This window comes from Vulpes lagopus, chromosome 2, assembly GCF_018345385.1.
Source record: "Vulpes lagopus strain Blue_001 chromosome 2, ASM1834538v1, whole genome shotgun sequence".
In the NCBI taxonomy this organism is placed as follows: domain Eukaryota; kingdom Metazoa; phylum Chordata; class Mammalia; order Carnivora; family Canidae; genus Vulpes; species Vulpes lagopus.
Genome location: NC_054825.1, coordinates 42392349 through 42410080, shown reverse-complemented (window position 1 = coordinate 42410080; position 17732 = coordinate 42392349). Strand labels below are relative to the sequence as shown.

The 17732-nt window shown below is 59.4% G+C and overlaps 1 protein-coding gene across 4 annotated transcripts in view; it reads right to left on the bottom strand.

The window, feature by feature from the left end:
• PSTPIP1 (proline-serine-threonine phosphatase interacting protein 1) overlaps positions 1 to 17732 on the bottom strand; it is a 40633-nt gene that overhangs the window by 1608 nt on the left and 21293 nt on the right. For 2 of the 4 annotated variants that reach the window (XM_041746144.1, XM_041746146.1), the window contains exons 6-14: positions 12980 to 13014; positions 12724 to 12830; positions 11159 to 11221; positions 10758 to 10856; positions 9970 to 10015; positions 2623 to 2702; positions 2294 to 2392; positions 1753 to 1849; positions 1264 to 1337 (exon numbers count right to left, since the gene is read on the bottom strand). In XM_041746144.1, the coding sequence (XP_041602078.1) occupies positions 1264 to 1337; positions 1753 to 1849; positions 2294 to 2392; positions 2623 to 2702; positions 9970 to 10015; positions 10758 to 10856; positions 11159 to 11221; positions 12724 to 12830; positions 12980 to 13014 (700 nt within the window). Of the gene's footprint in view, positions 1 to 1263; positions 1355 to 1752; positions 1850 to 2293; positions 2393 to 2622; positions 2703 to 9969; positions 10016 to 10757; positions 10857 to 11158; positions 11222 to 12723; positions 12831 to 12979; positions 13015 to 17732 lie in introns of all 4 variants that reach the window. The other 2 variants (XM_041746143.1, XM_041746142.1) reach the window with 1 other exon arrangement.

The following is a 17732-nucleotide window of genomic DNA, read 5'->3' as shown; positions in this document are numbered from 1 at the left end:
ACGGCCCTGCCCCTCGGGGACCCCGGGCAGGGGGACGGGCAGGGGGTGGGCAGTGGGGCCGCAGCCAGAGGAGCGAGCTCAGGGTGGGGGTGGGGGCTGCCCCAGGCCCCGCCGCCCGGCTCCACAGTCGGCTGCACCGGGACAGCGGTTCCCGAGTCCTGGCCGCCCGGCTCCCCCCTGGCCTCCTGTGCTGGGCCCCATGGTGACCCCTGTGCCGGCCGCTGGCCCCTTCCCCGTGCTGCCCCCCCATGGTGACCCCCATGCCGCCCCCCCCCCAGGAGCCAGGCCGCCTCCACCCAGTGGGACTTCTGTCTCTGCCGTCTGTCCTTCCTCGACACTACGCCCGGGAGCTCTCCCATCCCGTCGTCTGCACGGCCCCCTGTTGAGGTCCAGGTCCCCCCAGGGCTGCGGGGCGGCCTGCGTGCCCCAGGGTCACACTCGGTGCGGCTGTGAGGCTGTGACTGCCCCCCTGGGGTCAGTGCTCTCTCCCGGCTCCTGGACGGGCACACTGTGCTCCCTGCCTCCGGGGCGGCCTGCCGGGGGCTCCGGGGGCTGGGAGGCCTGGGAGGCCCATAACCCGTCCCCATCCTGCCCACCACCCACAGGCAGGGCCTTCTCTGCATGAGCTTGGATGGGGAGAGGGCGTCACAGGGCCCTGGGGTGGGGGCGTGGGTACCACGCGAGACCGCAGATGCTCAGACGCCCGCCGGCAGGGCCCAAGGGCCCCTCAGGAGCCGGCCGCCGAGGGGTCCCCGGGCAGGTGGTGCTGCTCCTAGTGGGCCTTCACCCTGGTCACCCCAGGCCCGAACCAAGTCCTTAGGTTCTCTGGGCCCAGGGAAGGCGAGTGACCGGTGCAGCGATGCGGTGATGCAAGGCCCCTGGGCCCTGCAGCCAGGCCAGGAGGGGCCGGGAGAGTCGCTGTGCGGGGCCTGCCCTGTGCCCGGATCCGCACCAGCCGCAGCGTCCCCGCTACAGCGCGATAGCCCGGTCACCAACACAGGCCAGCAGTGAGGCCCAGGGACGAGGGGGCCAGCCTGGGGTCTCGGTAGCTCTGAGCACAGTCACTGCTGAGTCAGCGGGTATGATGATTTGCTTAATGCCTGGGACCCCTGGGGCTGTGGGTGTCATGAGGCTTAATTGAGTCGGCTTCTCCCCAGAGTGCCCGACACCTAACAGCAGCCCCGCAGTGGGTGCTCAGCAAGCAGGTGAGGAAGGGCCGCCCACAGGTGGAGGGGCCAGGCCCAGGCCCAGCGGGCGCCTCACCTCTTGATCATGCCGCAGGATGGCTGCGTGCTGGGGCTCCCGGCTGCCGGGGTGACCTCTCGGTCGTAGTAGTTCTGGAAGGACACCGGAGCTGCGGGCAGCAGGCTGTGAGGCTGGGTGGCCCCGGCAGGCAGGACCTCTGCCACCTGCTACCCCAACTTGTCCCCATGCGGAGACCCCGACGGGGACCCCAGCTGCCGTCCGGCCCTAGGCTGCCTCAGAGCTGAGGGAGAGGCCGCTCGCAGCTCAGGCGCCCGCTGTGGGCCCCACGGAGAGCAGGCGTCCCGGGCTCTGGACCCAGGGGAGCCCAGCAGGCCCCGGGGCGCCCCCCCCCGCCCCCCTTCCAGCTCTCCTCACTGCTGCACCCGGCAGGGAACTGCTCTGTCCCCACGGAGCCACCCGCCTTGTCCAGAGAGGAGCTTTAGGGCTGGGGCCGGGCCTCCTGGGGACACCGGGGCCCCGCGGCTCTGCGGCCCGGGCCAGACTCACCTGGGGGCTCGGCGCCTGTGCTCCTGGCCTGGATGAAGCTGTCGATGTCGGCTTCCACGCTGCAGCCTTCGAGCGTCAGCCGCACCTCCTCGTAGAGCTGGGGGTGAGGGGGGCCGAGGGGGGGCTGAGGGGGCCGCGCACTCCAGGTGGGGCTCAGGGGGCCTCAGCACCCCCAACCCCCAGCCTCCTCCCTGCGGGGCGCCCTGGGGCCCGGCCACCTCTCTGGGCTCCCGAGCACCTGCTGGGCCCAGGGTCCCCGGGACGCGCCTCCATCCTCCGAAGGACAAGGAAGCGCCAGAGGGACAGTGACTTGGCCCCGGGGATGAGCAGGGACCGTGCAGCCAGGTTTTGGGGTCCCTGTGAGAGGCCCCGAGGCCCAGTCTCCTCTGAGCACCGCCGGGAGGCCAGGGCGGGGGCCAGGCAGAGCCCAAGCGTGTGCACAGTGGGACTGGTGGCCCCGTGAGCAGGGTGGGGACCAGGACCCTGAGGCCGAGGCCACCGCGGCCCCCTGCGCCCCCCCCCCGCCCGTGCCCAGCCGTACCTCGTCGTCCTTGACGCACTGCAGGGACAGCTGGTTGCAGTGCACCCACAGGGCGTTGCGGAGGATGGTCAGTCGGTCCAACTCCTGCAGCTGGAAGGCCTGGGGGCGGGCGGGGAGGCCGGAGACGCGAGGCTGCGGCCCGAGCCCCGAACCCGGTCCCCAGCCCGGCCCGGCACCCCCGCAGCACCCGGGCTAGGGGCTCCATCTGCATGTGGGTCAGCGGCAAGGGGTGCAGGGCGCGAGGCTGTGGGCTTGGCCGCGACGGGGCACACGGGGGGCGCACAAGGGGGTGCGGACACGCGGGAGGCAGGGACGCGGTGGGGCCTCACCTCACACGCCGTCCGGTGCTCCTGCTCCCACTCGCCCCGCACCTTCTCCAGCTGCTCCACGGTCTGCCGGTAGACCCGCTCTGGAGGCACAGGGGTCCTCAGGGAGGCGGGCCGGCGCCCCAGCCCCCCGGGGCCCTGCGGAGCCCCCTCCTCCCTGGCCCGGTACTTCCCCTGGACGCCCGTCCGGCACCTGGGGGGGGACCATCTTCCCCGCTGCGCTCTGGGCGGCCCAGGGCAGCCACACACCCCGGGCCTCAGGGTGCGAGGCCAGGCCTCTTGGCACCCCTGGGTCCCACCCTCTCACACCTGCTGCACAGGAGACAGGCTGGGAGAGGGCGGTACTGAGGGGGGGGGGATGCGAGCTGCTGAGTAGAACCTCCAGTCCTAGAAACCTGGGGGGCATCTGTCTGCCAGCCAAGGGAGCAGCTGGGTCCCGGGAGAGGCGGAGCAGGAGGGAGCACGTTTCCGCGGGGGGTGGGGGCTGAGCTCTCTGTCCTAGGAGGTGTGCCAACAGACACAAAGGATGCTGGGGCTGGGGGCTGCTGGCATCAGGTGAAGGATGGAAGAATGGAAGAGACGGGGGCCCAGAGAAGCCTCCGTGTGCTTGGGGGGGAGTGGGTCTGTCTCCCATGACGGCTGCTATAGGTCCCGGGCTCCAGAGCCAGACAGCCTGGGTTCACACGCAGATCACTACTTGGCTCTGTGACCTGCGGTAGTTACTTAAGCTCTCTGTGTCTCAATTTCCTCATTTGTTACAAACGGGGATGCAACAGTGCGGCCAAGCTACTGGGGGCCAACCTCCCGCACCAGCGCACCTGGAGCAGCTGCAGCCAACCCTGTCCACTAGCCACTCAGTGGCCAGCCCTGCCCACCAGCAAGCCTGCCGCTGTCATGGCCAGATCACGACAGGAAGGCGGCAGAGGGCCCCACGCAGGTGACACCTCTAGAGCTTTGATTCTAGTGAACAGGAAGGATTGTGCTACTGGGCCCCCCAGGCTCCCACCTACATAAGACCTCCGCTGTCGCCTACCAAACACATATGAACAAACACACAAAATGGGGAGAAAAGGAATGTATTCCAAATGAAAGAACAAGACAAAAACCCCAGAAAAGAACAAAACAAAGAACAAAGATAAACATCAAATACCTGATAAAGAGTTAAAAGTAATAGTCAAAAAATAAATAAAATAATAAAATAATAAAATAAAATAAAAAAGTAATAGTCATAAAAATGCTCATCAGACTTGAGAGTGGATGAATTCAGAACCTCAATAAAGAGATAGAAAATATTAAAAATAAAGCAAGCAGAGCTGAAAAATATAACTAGGAAAAATAAAAGACAAAAACCTAAAGGGTGCCTGGCTGGCTCAGTTAGAAGCAGGCAACTCTTGATCTCAGGGTTGTGAGTTCGAGCCCCACATTGGGTGTAGAGATTTAAAAAACAACAATAATAAACAACCCTAAAACCAAGAATACTCTACTTAGCATGAGTATCATTCACAATTGAGATAAATAATTTCTCAAAGTAAAGTAGTTCATCATCACAAAACTGACCTTACAAGAAATATTAAATAGACTTCTTTAAATGGAAAAGAAAAGGCCATAACTAGATGTAAAATTATGAAAGGGAAGAAATGTCACCAGTAAAAGCAAACATATTGTAAAAATAATAGGTCAGTCACTTATCAATCTAGTATGAAAGTTTAAAGACAGAAGTAGTAAAGCCAATTATAGGTATAAAAATTAAGGAATATACAAAATAAAAAGATGTGAAATATGACATCATATGCATAAAAAGTAGGGGAGGAATATAAATATAGAGCTTTTAGAATGTGTTGGAACTTAAGCAACCATCAACAAAAAAATAAACTGCTGTATACACGGAGTATCATATATGAACCTCATAACAACCACAAACCGAAAACCTGATAATAGATACACAAAAAAATAAAAATCCAGGTATAACATTAAAGAAAGTTATCAAATCACAAAGGAAAAGAGCAAGAGAACTACAAAAACAACCAGAAAACAGCAAGATGTCAATAAACACATGCCTATCAATAATAACTTTAAATAGAAATGGACTGGGCAGCCCAGGTGGCTCAGTGGTTTAGCACTGCCTCCAGCCCGGGGCGTGATCCTGGAGACCCAGGATCGAGTCCCACGTCTGGCTCCCTGCGTGGATTCTGCTTCTCCCTCTGCCTGTGTCTCTGCCTCCCTGTCTCTCATGAATAAATAAATAAAATCTTAAATAAATAAATAAATAAATAATAATAATAATAGAAATGGACTAAATGCTCCAATCAAAAGACATAGGGTAAATAAATAAATAATAAATAAATAAATAAATAAATAAATAAATAAATACAAACAAAAGACATAGGGTGACTGAATGGATAAAAAATAAGACCCATCCAGGGGCTCAGTCAGTTGAGCATCTGATTCTTGATTTCGGCTCAGGTCCTGATCTCAGGCTTGTGGGAGCAAGCCCGGCACCAGGCGCTGCACTCCTCAGAGTCTGCTTGTCCCTCACCCTCTGCTCCACCACTGCCCCCACCACCCCGCTCTCACTTACTCTAATAAATAAAATCTTTTTTTAAAGTAAGGCCCATCTATATGCTGCCTGCAAGAGACTCACCTCAGACCTAAAGACATATACGGGTCGAAAGTGAAGGGATGGAAAAAGATATTCCATGCAAATGGAAGCAACAGCAACAAAGCTGGGGTCAAACTACGGCTATCAAGCAAAATGGACTTTTTAAAAAGACTGTAATAAGAGACAAAGATGGGCATTACACAATGATAAAGGGATCAGTCCAGCAAAAGGAGATAACAGTTGTAAATATCCATGCACCCAATGTAGGGTACCTTAATATATAAAGCAAATAATAATAAACACAAAGGGAGAGATCGACAGTAATACCATATTAGGAGACTAACGCTCCACTGACATCAATGCATAGATCATCTAGACAGAAAATCAGTAAGGAAACAATGTCTTTGACACCTTAGACCGCATGAACTTAGATATGTAGAGAAGATCCTACCTCAAAACAGCAGGATACACATTCTTTTCAAGTGCACATGGAACATTCTCCAGAATAGATCACATGTTAATCCACAAAACAAGTCTCAGTAAATTTAAGAATATTGAGATACTATCAAACGTCCTTTCTGATCACAACAGCATGAAACTAGAAATCAGCTACACGGAAAAAAAAACTGAAAAAAAAAAAAAGAAACACACGGAGGCTGAACAACATGCTACTAAACAACCAATGAGTCAATGAGGAATTCAAAAAGGAAACCAAAGAATACCTGCAGATGAATGAAAATGGAAACTTAACATTTCAGAATCTCTGAGAGGTGGCAAAAGCAATTCTAAGAGGGAAGTTTATACCAACACAGGCCTACCTCAAGAAACAGGAAAACCCCCAAATGAACAATCTGATCTTACATCTAAAGGAACTAGAAAAACAACAAAGCCCAAGGTTGGTAGAAGGAAGGAAATAATAAAGATTAGAGTGGAAATAAATGAAATAGAGACCAAAAACAACAACAACCCAGAAAAGTATCAATAAAACTAAGAGCTAATTCTTTGAAAAGATACACAAAATTGATAAACCTTCAGCCAGACTCATCAAGACCAAAAGAAAGAGGATTCAGATAAAATCAGAAATGAAAGAGAAGTTGCAACTGACACCAAAAAAAAAAAAAAAAAAAACCAAAGGATTTTAAGAGACTACTAGAAATAATGGATGCAGAAAATCTATTTGACAACACTCAACATTCATTCATGACAAAAACTCTCAATAAGTGAGTTTAGAGGGAACATACTTAAACATAATAAAGGCCATCAATGACAAATCATAGCTAACACCATATTCAGTAGTGAAAAGGTGAAAGCTTTGCCTGTTAAGATCAGGAACGAAACAAGGATGTCCATTCTTACCATTTTTACTCAGCAATCAGCAAAGAAAAAGACATATCCAAATTAGTAAAGAAGAAGTAAAACTCATTGTTTGCGGATGACATGACACTATATGTAGAAAACTCTAAAACGGGGATCCCTGGGTGGCTCAGTGGTTTGGCGCCTGCCTTTGGCCCAGGGCATGATCCTGGAGTCCCAGGATCGAGTCCTGCATCGGGCTCCCGGCATGGAGCCTGCTTCTCCCTCTGCCTGTGTCTCTGCCTCTCTGTCTCTCTCCATGATGAATAAATAAATAAATCTTCTAAAAAAAAAAAAAAGAAAGAAAGAAAACCCTAAAGCTTCCACCAAAAAACTATGAAAACTAATAAGTGAACTCAGTAAAGTTGCAGTATACAAAAACACCAATAATGAACTAGTGAAAAGAGAAATTAAGAAACAATCCCATGGGCAGCCCGGGTGGCTCAGCGGTTTAGCACTGCATTCAGCCCAGGGCATGACCCTGGGGTCCCAGGATTGAGTCCCACGTGGGGCTCCCTGTGTGGAGCCTGCTTCTCCCCCTGCCTGTGTCTCTGCCTCTCTCTTTGTGTGTCTCATGAATAAATAAATAAAATCTTAAAAAAAAAAAAAAGAAACAATCCCATTTATAATTACACCAAAAAGAATAAAATACCTAGGAATAAATTAAGGAAATAAAAGACCTATACTCTGAAAACAAAGGCCTTGATGAAAGAAATTGAAGACGAAACAAATAAATGGAAAGGTATGCCATGCTCATGGATTGGAAGAATTAATATTGTTACAATGCCTACACTGCCCTAAGAAATTTACAGATTCGATACAATTCCTGTCAAAACACCAACAATACTTTTTCACAGAGCTAGAACAAATCTTAAAATTTGTATGGAACCACAAAAGACCTTGAACAGGCAAAGCAATCTTGATAAGGAAGAACAAAGCTGGAGGTATTACAATTCCAAGTTTCAAACTTTATTACAAAGCTGTAGTAATCAGGCAGCCCAGGTGGCTCAGCGGTTTAGCACCACCTTCAACCCCAGGCGTGATCCTGGAGACCCGGGATCGAGTCCCATGTCAGGCTCCCTGCATGGAGCCTGCTTCTCCCTCTGCCTGTGTCTCTGCCTCTCTCTCTCTCTCTCTCTCTCTCTGTCTCTCATGAATAAATAAATAAAATCTTTTTAAAAATTATAAATAAATAAATAAATAAATAAATAAATAAACAAAGCTGTAGTAATTAAAACACGTACTGGCACAGAAACAGACCCATTGGGCAATGGAACAGAATAGAAAGCCCAGAGACAAACCCGTGCTTCTATGGTCAATTAATATATGACAAAGGAGGCAAGACTATACAGTGGGGGAAAAGACAGTCTCTTCAATAAATGACATTGGAAAAACTGAGAACTGCATCCAAAATAATGAAACCAGACCACTCCCTTATACCATACACAAAAATAAACCCAAAATGGATTAAAGACCTAATTTTGAGATCTGAAACCATAAATTCTAAAAGAAAACATAGGCAGTAAATCCTTGGATGTCACCTTAGTGATATTTTCTGGATCTGTTCCTTCAGTCAAAGGAAGGAAACAAAAGCAAAAATAAACAATTGGAACTACATCAAACCAAAAAGCTTTTCCAAAGCAAAGAAAACCATCAACAAAATGAAAAAGACGACCAACTGAATGGAAGAGATAAGGGGGTAATATTCAAAATATAGGGGATCCCTGGTTGGCTCAGTGGTTTAGTGCCTGCCTTTGGCCCAGGGCACGATCCTGGAGACCTGGGATCAAGTCCCACGTCGGGCTCCCTGCATGGGGCCTGCTTCTCCCTCTGCCTGTGTCTCCACCTCTATCTCTCTCTGTCTCTCTGTCTCTCTATATCTATTGTGGATAAATAAATAAATAAATCTTTAAAAAAATTCAAAATATATAAAGAACTCATATAACTCAACATTAAAAAAAGAAACAATCTGGGGGCACCTCAGTGGCACAGTCAGTTAAGCATCTGACTCTTGGTTTCAGCTCAGGTCATGATCTCAGGGTTATGGGATCGAGCCCCGAGCTGGGCCCTGCACTCAGCAGGGAGTCTGCTTGGCCTTTCTGTCTGCCTCCCACCACACATTCTCCCTCCCTCCTGCTCTCTCTCTCAAATAAATAACTAAAGGTTAAAAAAAAAGAAGAAGAAGAAGAACCAATCTGATTAAAGAATGAGAAGACCTGAACAGGCATTTTTCCAAAAATGACATCCAGATGGCCAACAGACATGTGAAGAGATGCACAAAGTCACTCATTATCAGGGAAATGCAAGTCAGAACCAGTGAGCCATCGCCCTATACCAGTCAAAATGGCAAAATGGCAAGTATCAAAAAGACAAGAAACAAGTGCTGGTGAGGATGTGAAGGGAGGGACACCCTCCTGCGCTCTCGGTGGGAATGCAAAGTGGTGCAGCCACTATGGAACATGGTATTGGGCTTCCTCAAAACATTAGGAGCAGAAATACCGTGCAATCCAGTAATTCCACATCCGGGTATTTACCTGAAGAAAATGAAACCACTAGTTGGAAAAGATCCACACACCCCTATGTTCCCTGCAGCACTATCTATACAACAGCCAAGATGTGGGGGCAGCCCGAGTGTCCACTGGCTGATGAGCAGTGAAGAAGTGGGATGGAATATTACTCAGCCGTAGAGGAGAATGGAATCTTGTCATTTATGACAACATGGATGGACCTAGAGGGTGTGATGTCAAGTGAAATATGTCAGAGAAAGAGAAATGCTGTATGGTTCCACGATGTGTGTGAAATCTAAAAAAATAAACAACAACAACAACAAAAAACAGAAGCAGAGCCGTAAAAATAGAGAACAAACTGGTGGTTTCCTGGGGGCAAGGGCAGGGGAGGATACGCCCGGTGGGCGAAGGGGATCCCGAGGCGCAGCTCCCGCGTGTAGGATCCAGGAGGCGCGGCCTGGGGAATGGCTGGCGATCTCGGAACGATGCTGCTCGGTGACGGTGACCGCGGATATGGAGGGGAGCGTCGCGTGACACTTATGACGGTCGAGTCACTAGGTCGCACACCCGAAATGAGCACAACATCATATGCCAACTACACTCCAATTAAAAACTCAGGGTTGAAAAAATAAATAAATAAATAATAAAAAATAAAAACTCAGGGTTGTTAGGCAGAGCGGCCGAAACACGCCGGGCGCCACGAGCAGTCCCGGCAAACGGGAGGATGCGAGCTTGGGTTTTACTGGCAGGATCACGGGAGAGTGGCGGACACGTGCCTCCGGGTAGTTGTGTGCCCGTGTGTGTCCCCAGGGTGAGGATTGTTGGAGGGGAGCCGGGGGGGACGGGCCCATGGGCTGCCGTCCCGGTCAGGGGAAGGGCAGGGCCGCGTACCTGCCTCCAGGGCTGAGTCCTTGCACTGCTTGGCCTTGTTCTGGCTCTGGGGAGACACAGGGGAACAGGGCTGAGCTGGCCACCCTGTGGGGTCCCCACCCCCGGGGGCTCTGAGGTCTGCTGTCCCCCTCTCCTGGGCTCCCGGGAGGACACCGGGAGCCGGCCGTGGGCAGGTCCTGCCGCTCACTCCAGCCTCGCCCACCAGCGACCACAACCAGAGAGGGTCCAATAAAGAAACTAAACACAGAAACACGTAGCCCATGCGTGTGAAGGCGGATGCGAGGAGCTGGGGGAGGGTGGCCTGGCGCTGCCCTTGGGCCCTCGACCCGCTGCCCTAATTCAGCCCCAGCCCCCTGCCCTCTGGGCTGGGCTTTCCTGTCCGGGCACTGGGCACGTCCGCCCTTGGGCCCCGGCGTCCCTGACCCCCCTCAGCCCAGAGGCCCGAGCGGTGGGTGCCGGGCTCCGGATGAGCTGGTGTGTGTCCTCTCTTCATGGCCTCTGGCTCCGAGACCTCGGCCAGTCACTCACTGTGTCCGGGCCTCAGTTTCCCCTCTGTGGCATGGGTGTACTGAGCCCTCTCCAAGGGCTATGTGGGGGCCAGCTGGCTGTCGACCCAAGGCCTGAGATTCTCGGAAACCCGGTTCACGGCTGGGGACACGGTGGTTCGGGGGGTGCTGAGCAGGTGCCCCAGATGCTGACCTTCCTGGGGTGTCCGTGACACCCCTCCCTCCCGTCCTCACCCTGCTGCAGCCCCGGGGACAGCGCTCGGCCTCAGCGGCCCCACGCACCTTCTCCACCTGCTTCTGGGGCCCGTTGGTGCTAATGCGCTCGAACACCTGCTCCGCGTCATCAGCGTCCCGGCACTTCTGCTCATACGACTTCTTGGACTGTGGGCGAGGAGAGACGAGGGGGGCCCAGACTGAGGCTCCCTTCTCCCTGGCGGGCCCGTGGGCGGGGTGCAGGCCTCCTCCCGGGGCGGAGCAGGGGGGGCATTGCTCACCCTTCCCCTGGGGACACAGCCCCATCCTTGCATCAGGCCCCAGCACCCCCGGCCGCGCCTGCATCCTCATCCCTGCGCAGGGAGGCCTCTCCCGCCCTGGAGCCCTCGGGGACCCAGAGCCCCGTCTGTGGCTGCGCCCCGGCCCGTGGACCCCAGGGCCTCCCGAGGGGCCGGGCCCCTCACACTCACATCCATGGCCTTCTTGTACAGGGACAGCTTGCTCTTGTGGACCCGGTCCATGACAGCCTCGTACTGCGGGGGACGCGTGGCTCTGAGCAGGGGCTTGAGCCGGAGTGGCCCAGGGGAGGCCCAGCAGCCCACTGTCCCCCCACCCGCTGCCCCGCTCGTCCACGGTCCTGCCCCGGACGGGAGCCCAGGGCCCGGGGCATGGTGTGGCCGTCTGGCCACCATGGTGCGGACCCCGCGGGGACTTGGGCCCCCTGCCCGGCACACCCGGCTCACTCGTGGGCCCTCGCGCCCCACGAAGCGCCCGCCCGTGTCCTGCGCACAGCCGTGGCTGTGCACCCAGGTGGGCACTCGCGTCCCCGGACGCCTGTCCCCGTGGGCACCCGGGCCGCCGCCCCTCGGGGCTTCCATTCCGGCAGACAAGGACCCTCAGCCTCAGACGCTGGGCCGCAGGGGCAGGACCGGGCTGCTTGCTTGGGGTCGGGCCGCAGGCTGCCCCTCCTGGCGCCCACGCGGGCCCCGCTGTGCCCTGGGTGGCCTCGTGGCTCCGACCCCGGGCTCCGGCACGTTCTCGGGCTCCACGGCGTCCGCAGCCCTCACAGCCCCTCTGGCCACAAGAAGACCCCAAACAGGCAGGTGGGGGCCCGGCTGCGCTGGCGGGGGCTCTGCCCGCTGCAGGCAGGCCCGGTCAGGGAGGTCGCTGCCCGGACCCTGAGGCGCCTCGGGGCCCTGGCAGCCGCTGACCCGGGCCCCATGCAAGCCCGAGAGCCGCTGGCTGCCAGGGACGGGGCCCGGCCACACTGCACAGAGGGCCCAGCGCAGAGACCGAGGGGCCGCGGCCCGGTCCCGCAGTGCAGGGGGCAGGCATAGCAGCCGGCCTGCAACAGGGGACCGAGGCCCCCCAGGAGCCCCCAGGCCCTTCCCCTTCATGGCTCAGCTGGGTGGACTTCCCCGTCTTCCAGGCCTCCGGACAGTTCGCAAGGGTCCTTCATCCCCGGCAATAGGTGCCACATGTGCCCTGCACCTTGTCACGACAGCCGCGATGGGCTGAGCACGGGGCCCCGCCGCCTTCCAGCTGCCACGAGCGCAGCCAGGCCTCAGCCTGGGAGGGACCCGGGCGGCTGAGGCCCCAAGTCCACCCCGCCCCTGCTGCCCCGGTCTCTGCTTGCACACCTCCTGTGATGGGGACCTCACTTCCTTGCCAGGCCCTCCCACGGGTGAAAGGACCAGTGGGTGTCGGGGAAGCCGGACACCCCCAACACCCCCTCCCCCCGGGCGGCCCGCAGAGTGGCGGCCACCACCTGCCCTTCTCCTGACAAGCAGCCCTGACTCTTGCGGGTCGGGACCAGTTTCCGGTGACTCCAAATCAGGACGCCTCCTTTGGGTCCCCCCAGACTTCAGGGACCCTCCGGCCTGCTGTGCAGCATAATCAAAAAGGCCAACGGCTCTCCTTCCTCCAGCCTGAGCCGCTCAGGGGAGGCCCAGCCCCCGCGCCCTCGGGGCCCTCCCTGCCGTGCCCCCCCCCCCGCCCCCCCCCCCCCCCCCCCCCCCCCGTGGCCCGGCCTCACCTTCTTCCTCTGCTCCTTCTGTCTCTCGCGGAACTCCTCGAGGCCCCGCAGCTCCTCACGCAGGGCCAGGGCCAGCTGGATGTGGGAGCTGCCCACGTTCTCCATTTCTGGGGGCAAGCATGTGGCATGGGGCCTCCGCCCGGAGCTGCCCCCCGCCAGCCGCCTGGCACCCCTCTACCTCCATCTGTGGGGACGGGGGTGTTCCCAGAAGGTCCTGGCCCCCCGCAGCCTGGGGTTGGGGACAGGCAGGACTTACGCTGCTTCAGGCACTCAAAGGAGGCCCGCAGGGAGCTGAAAGCAGAGAGGCCAGCGTCAGGTCGGCAGGGCCGGAGTCACAGTCACCCCACGCCCGGGCCCGGGGACCTCGCCTGTGGTGGGCGGGCTGGAGGTCACGCATGCACGGGTCTCAAGTCGAGGGCCCTCGGCCGGGCCAGAAAGTGACCGCTCAGAACCAGGCCGAGATCTCTTTGGGAACAAGGAGGCCGCCGCATCCGGGCTGTGGCCAGTGCCCCCCTCCCCCCGTTGGGCCACCTCCAGCCCAGCATCCGAGCCGGCTCCATCTGGGTGCAGGCAGACGGGCAGGCGGCCTGGGGGAGGCGGTGGGAGAGGCAGCAGGTGGCTGAGCAGCGGGGGGACTCGGGGAGCCTGGGATGTGCAGGCCCGACGGCGCCCTGGATGGGCCGCTGGGCGATGGGCGTGCGGCTCCCAAGGGCCGGGCGGGCGCTGGGGGCACTGGGGGCACTGGGGAGGGCGCTGGAGGGAAGCTGGGGTGCCGGGCTGCCGGGCGGCAGGGAAGGACGCGCCATTACATCGCAGCCCCGAAGACCGTGGAATGCTTTGGAACGTAGGTGTGAGCCGCGCGTTGTGTGGGACACACTCACACGTGAAAGGCCTCTGCTCTTCATCTGGGATTTGATTCCCTGGGTCCCACTGCGGGGACGGCCCCCAGGAGCCCCAAAGAGGGAAGGGGGCAGGGTCCCCTGCTGGGTCGCGGGGCACCGAGGGACCAGCATCTCCCTGGGCCCGGCGGGGAGTCGCATGGGTCCGGGTCGGTGGGTGTCGGGGACACGGCCCCAGTGGGGCGAGGAGGGTGACTGGCCATCACAGCCCGGGCGCAGCAGGGCCTGGGCAGCAGCTGCTGCTCGGTGCCCCGCCGCCACCCTCCCCCCCCCCCCCCCCCCCCCCCGCCCTAGAACCAACCCCCCCCCCCCCCCGCCCTAGAACCTCCCCTCCCCCCTCTCCCCGCCCCTCCCCCCTCCCTGTCCCCGACCTGCCGACCTGCCGCCTGTCCTCCAGCCGGCTTCTCCCCCAAGCCTTGCAGGGCAGGCTCTCCGGGGCGCTGGCTCCGTCTCCTCACCGGACCCTTGGGGACCCTGGGGCCAGCCTGGTGGGACCCACAGGGACCCAGCGGAGAAGGCAGAGGGTGGGGCAGGGACAGAGGCCGCCCTGCACCCAGGAGGCATGGGTACCAGCGCTGCACCCGCAGGGATCCCGCGGGGCCCACCCCAGTCCTCCAGAAGCGCCCTGAACTAACAGCCTGGCGCCCGGCTCCCCTCGGTGGGAGAAGGGCCAGCCCAACTGCCGGGGTCCTCACAGCTCTGCGGGGAGCCCCCAGCACGAGCCCACTCCCCAAGGAGGAAAACCAGCCTTGGAGGTGAGGGAAGGTGAGCCGGCAAGGACAAGGAGGAGGGGTGGCGGCCAGGGTGCCCCGGCCCTGGGAAGGCAGCGCCGACGGACGCCCTGCGGGGCTGCACCCCGGCCTCTGCACACCCAGGGCTCCTGCCCTCGTGGCACAGTGTGACCCCAGCCTGCGGCCGCCCCCACCACCTGCCCTCCTGACCACATCCCGCACTAGAGTCAGGCCTGCCCCTACCCCCTGCTTGACCCCACAGCCTGCGAACACCTCACATGCAGAGTGTCCAGCTTGGACTCCGCTCCCCGCGAGCCCCTCCCAGCCGGCGCCCCACCAGCAAGGCCTCAGCCTGCACCTGGCCACCCGCACAACCCCGCGGACCCCACATCCGCCCCCAGGCCCTCCCCGCCACACCCCACCATCTGGTGCACCTGTAGGCCCCCTCCCGGAGCCCGTGCCGCTTCCTCTCCTCCACCCCGAGCGCCCCTTCCTCCTGCCAGCTTGGCCTGGCGCACTAGGTGGCCCCTGGACGGGCTGGAAACCCGCTGAACGGGGCGGTGCCCACCTCCCTGCCCCCTTGTCCCCAGGCTCGTTGTCCAGGGCAACAAACCCAAAGCTTGGCAACTACGGGGGCCTTTCCGAATCCCACCCCCCACCACTCTGTCCTTGCCCGCAGACTCGGGCCCTCCCTCCCAGGCGAGGTGGCTGCGAGGAATCACAGCCTCTGGGATGATGGGTGCTGCTCCCCACCCGACCCCCCGGCTGGATGCGGGGAGCCCCTGAGCCCGCAGCACTGCCCAGGACATCAGTCCCTGGTCCCACCCTGATGGGGCCCCCAGGTCCCCCGCTGCCGGCTTCCGGGCAGCCCAGCCCTCCGTCCCCACCCCCTGCCCCAGGGCCTGCTCAAGCCTCCTCTGCGGGTCTCCGGGTCGTGCGGGCCTCTGCCCCCGTGGGCCGCCCATGCCGTTGCCCTGGCCTCCACAGAGTAGGGAGCGAGCGTGGACATGTCCCCGCAGCCCACTGCCCTCCTGCCCACCTTCCTCCAGCCTCTGCCCCTGCCGCCAGCCTGGCTCATCCTCTGGGCTCAGGATCCGGAACCCCTTCCGACAGGAAGCATCTCAGGCTGGGGCAGCAGGTGAGGCGGGGGCTCGAGCCCGCGGAGGGGTGTCTGGGGGTCGCCCAGGGGGCAGGAGGCCGCCTCCAGCCCTGCTGGCCACGCAGCTTCCAGAATGGGACGCCCCAGAGCCCGCCTGGGACCACGTGGTCAAGAGGACATGGACAACTGGCCAGGGGACAGCCTGGCACCTCCCACGGGGCTGGGAGGGGTCGGGCGCCCACCGTCGGCCCGGGGCGTGACCCTGGGGTCCCGGGATCGAGTTCCGCCTCGGGCTCCCAGTGTGGAGCCTGCTTCTCCCTCTGCCTGTGTCTCTGCATCTCTCTGGGTCTCTCATGGATAAATAAATAACATCTTTTTTAAAAAGGAAGGAAGGAAGGGCTTGTGCGCTCGGTTCATTCAGGGACTGGCTCCCATCTGCGCCCCAGGGCCGCGCCGAGCGGTCAGTGCACGCAGGGGTGACTGTCAGCGGAGCCGGGGCTACGGGGCTCGCCTCCCTGGGTGCAGGCGGCCGGGCCCGAGGACAGTGAGAGGCGCTGCGGCCCCAGCCCCCTCTGCCCTCTGCTGTCACCCGGCTTCTTCTGGGATCGCTTAACCCCTGGATTTGTGCTCCAGTCCGCTCTGTCCATCCCGCGCACCCCCAGCCCTCGGCCCGCCCTCCAGGGAGTTAGGGAGGCGTATCCCACGCACCTAGGACGGGGTGGTCGCGGGAGGCCGGGGCTCCCCCAGGGTCGGGCTGCCAGCCTCAGGCCGAGGAGCCAGACCGATCCCTGGTGCCAACCCCGAACACGCCTCTGGGTCTCCAAGACAATGAGGAAGCGACTGTCCTTGGGGCCACCCTTCACTCCCCGCACAGAGAGCCCTCCAGGTTGGTGCTGGGACAGGGCGACCTGGACCAATTTATTTTTTTTAATTAAAAAAAATGTTTTAAGATTCTATTTATTTATTCATGAGACACACAGAGAGAGGCAGAGACGCAGGCCGAGGGAGAAGCAGGCTCCGTGCAGGGAGCCCGACTCGATCTCGGGTCCCCGGGATGATGCCCTGGGCCGAAGGCAGATGCTCAGTCCCTGAGCCCCGAGGGATCCCAGGACCTGGTGAATCTAAAGCAGTAACAGTTGCACGAGGCTAAGGGTTTGGGAGGACTTGTAGGAGGATGGGGCACGGGGGGGCCCTGGGGGGAGGGTCCCCACAGCTCCCCTCTTTTTGTGTTATTTTTGAATTTTTGCATCCTCCCGACTCAGCCTCAGGCACCGCACGTGGACGTGCCCCATAAATGCTGAACAGACGAATGGTAATGGGGGCTGCACCCACAGGTAAACAAGGGGCCTGTCCCAGCGATCCCAGCAAGTAGCCCCACGGTGGTTCTAACGGGGCCGGGTGTGCACGGCCCACACCCGCCCCGTGCCCACGCCCGCTGCCCTGCCCGCCTGGGCAAGGCCTCCGACTTCCGTGGCGCCTGCAAGACCGCAGGACCCCCTGTTCACTGACCTGCGCCCCGGCCTCGTGCTCCCTGATGTCAGGACCCCAGAGCACCTCCAGGGACGACTCCCCTTCCGCAGCCCAGCAGGGACTCCGGGCAGTGAGACCCCGCGGGCGCACAGGGCCTTGCCCACCTGGACCAGGACCACCTGGAGCACTGCCCTGGCTGCTTCTGGTCCTGCACTGGGACGGACACCGTCCCCCCCCTTCCCGCCGTCCGCCTGGATCCCCTTCCATTTTGTTCTCCTGCTCAGGGGCTGCTCCTTCCCCATTTAGGCCCCAGTGACTCACGCGCTTCTGAGTGTGACTGTGCCTCATGCAGCTCGGCCCCAACCTGAGGTCCAGTCGCGGCCCCCCTGCCCCCAAGAGGCCCCCCCAGTCTGGGGAAGTTCTCCCGGTGCAGACTTGTGGGCCTTGAGCACCCCCACCCCGGCCCACCCCTTCTGCACCTCCCTCTAGCTCTTATTATGTCTTCCCTGGTTCCAGTTTGGAAGCAGACACCAGTGGGGGCCCCTTGTGTCTTTAGAAGCCCCAGAGAGGGTTGTGCATTCAGGGCGCTCGGAGTGGGGACCCGGCTCCGGGCCTCAGAGCTCACGGGCTTTGGGGCCACTTCCCTTGTGCAGAGCCAGCTCCGGACGGGCTTGCCCCCAGGGCAGCAGGGGCAGGGCTCAGGGGTGCAGGCTCCACCGGCAGGGGCTCCTACCCAGGGGACAGTCCACCGTTAGCAAGTTCTCCAGTCGCCCTCCGGCCGCCCCCAGCGTCCACACACAGGGACCCGGC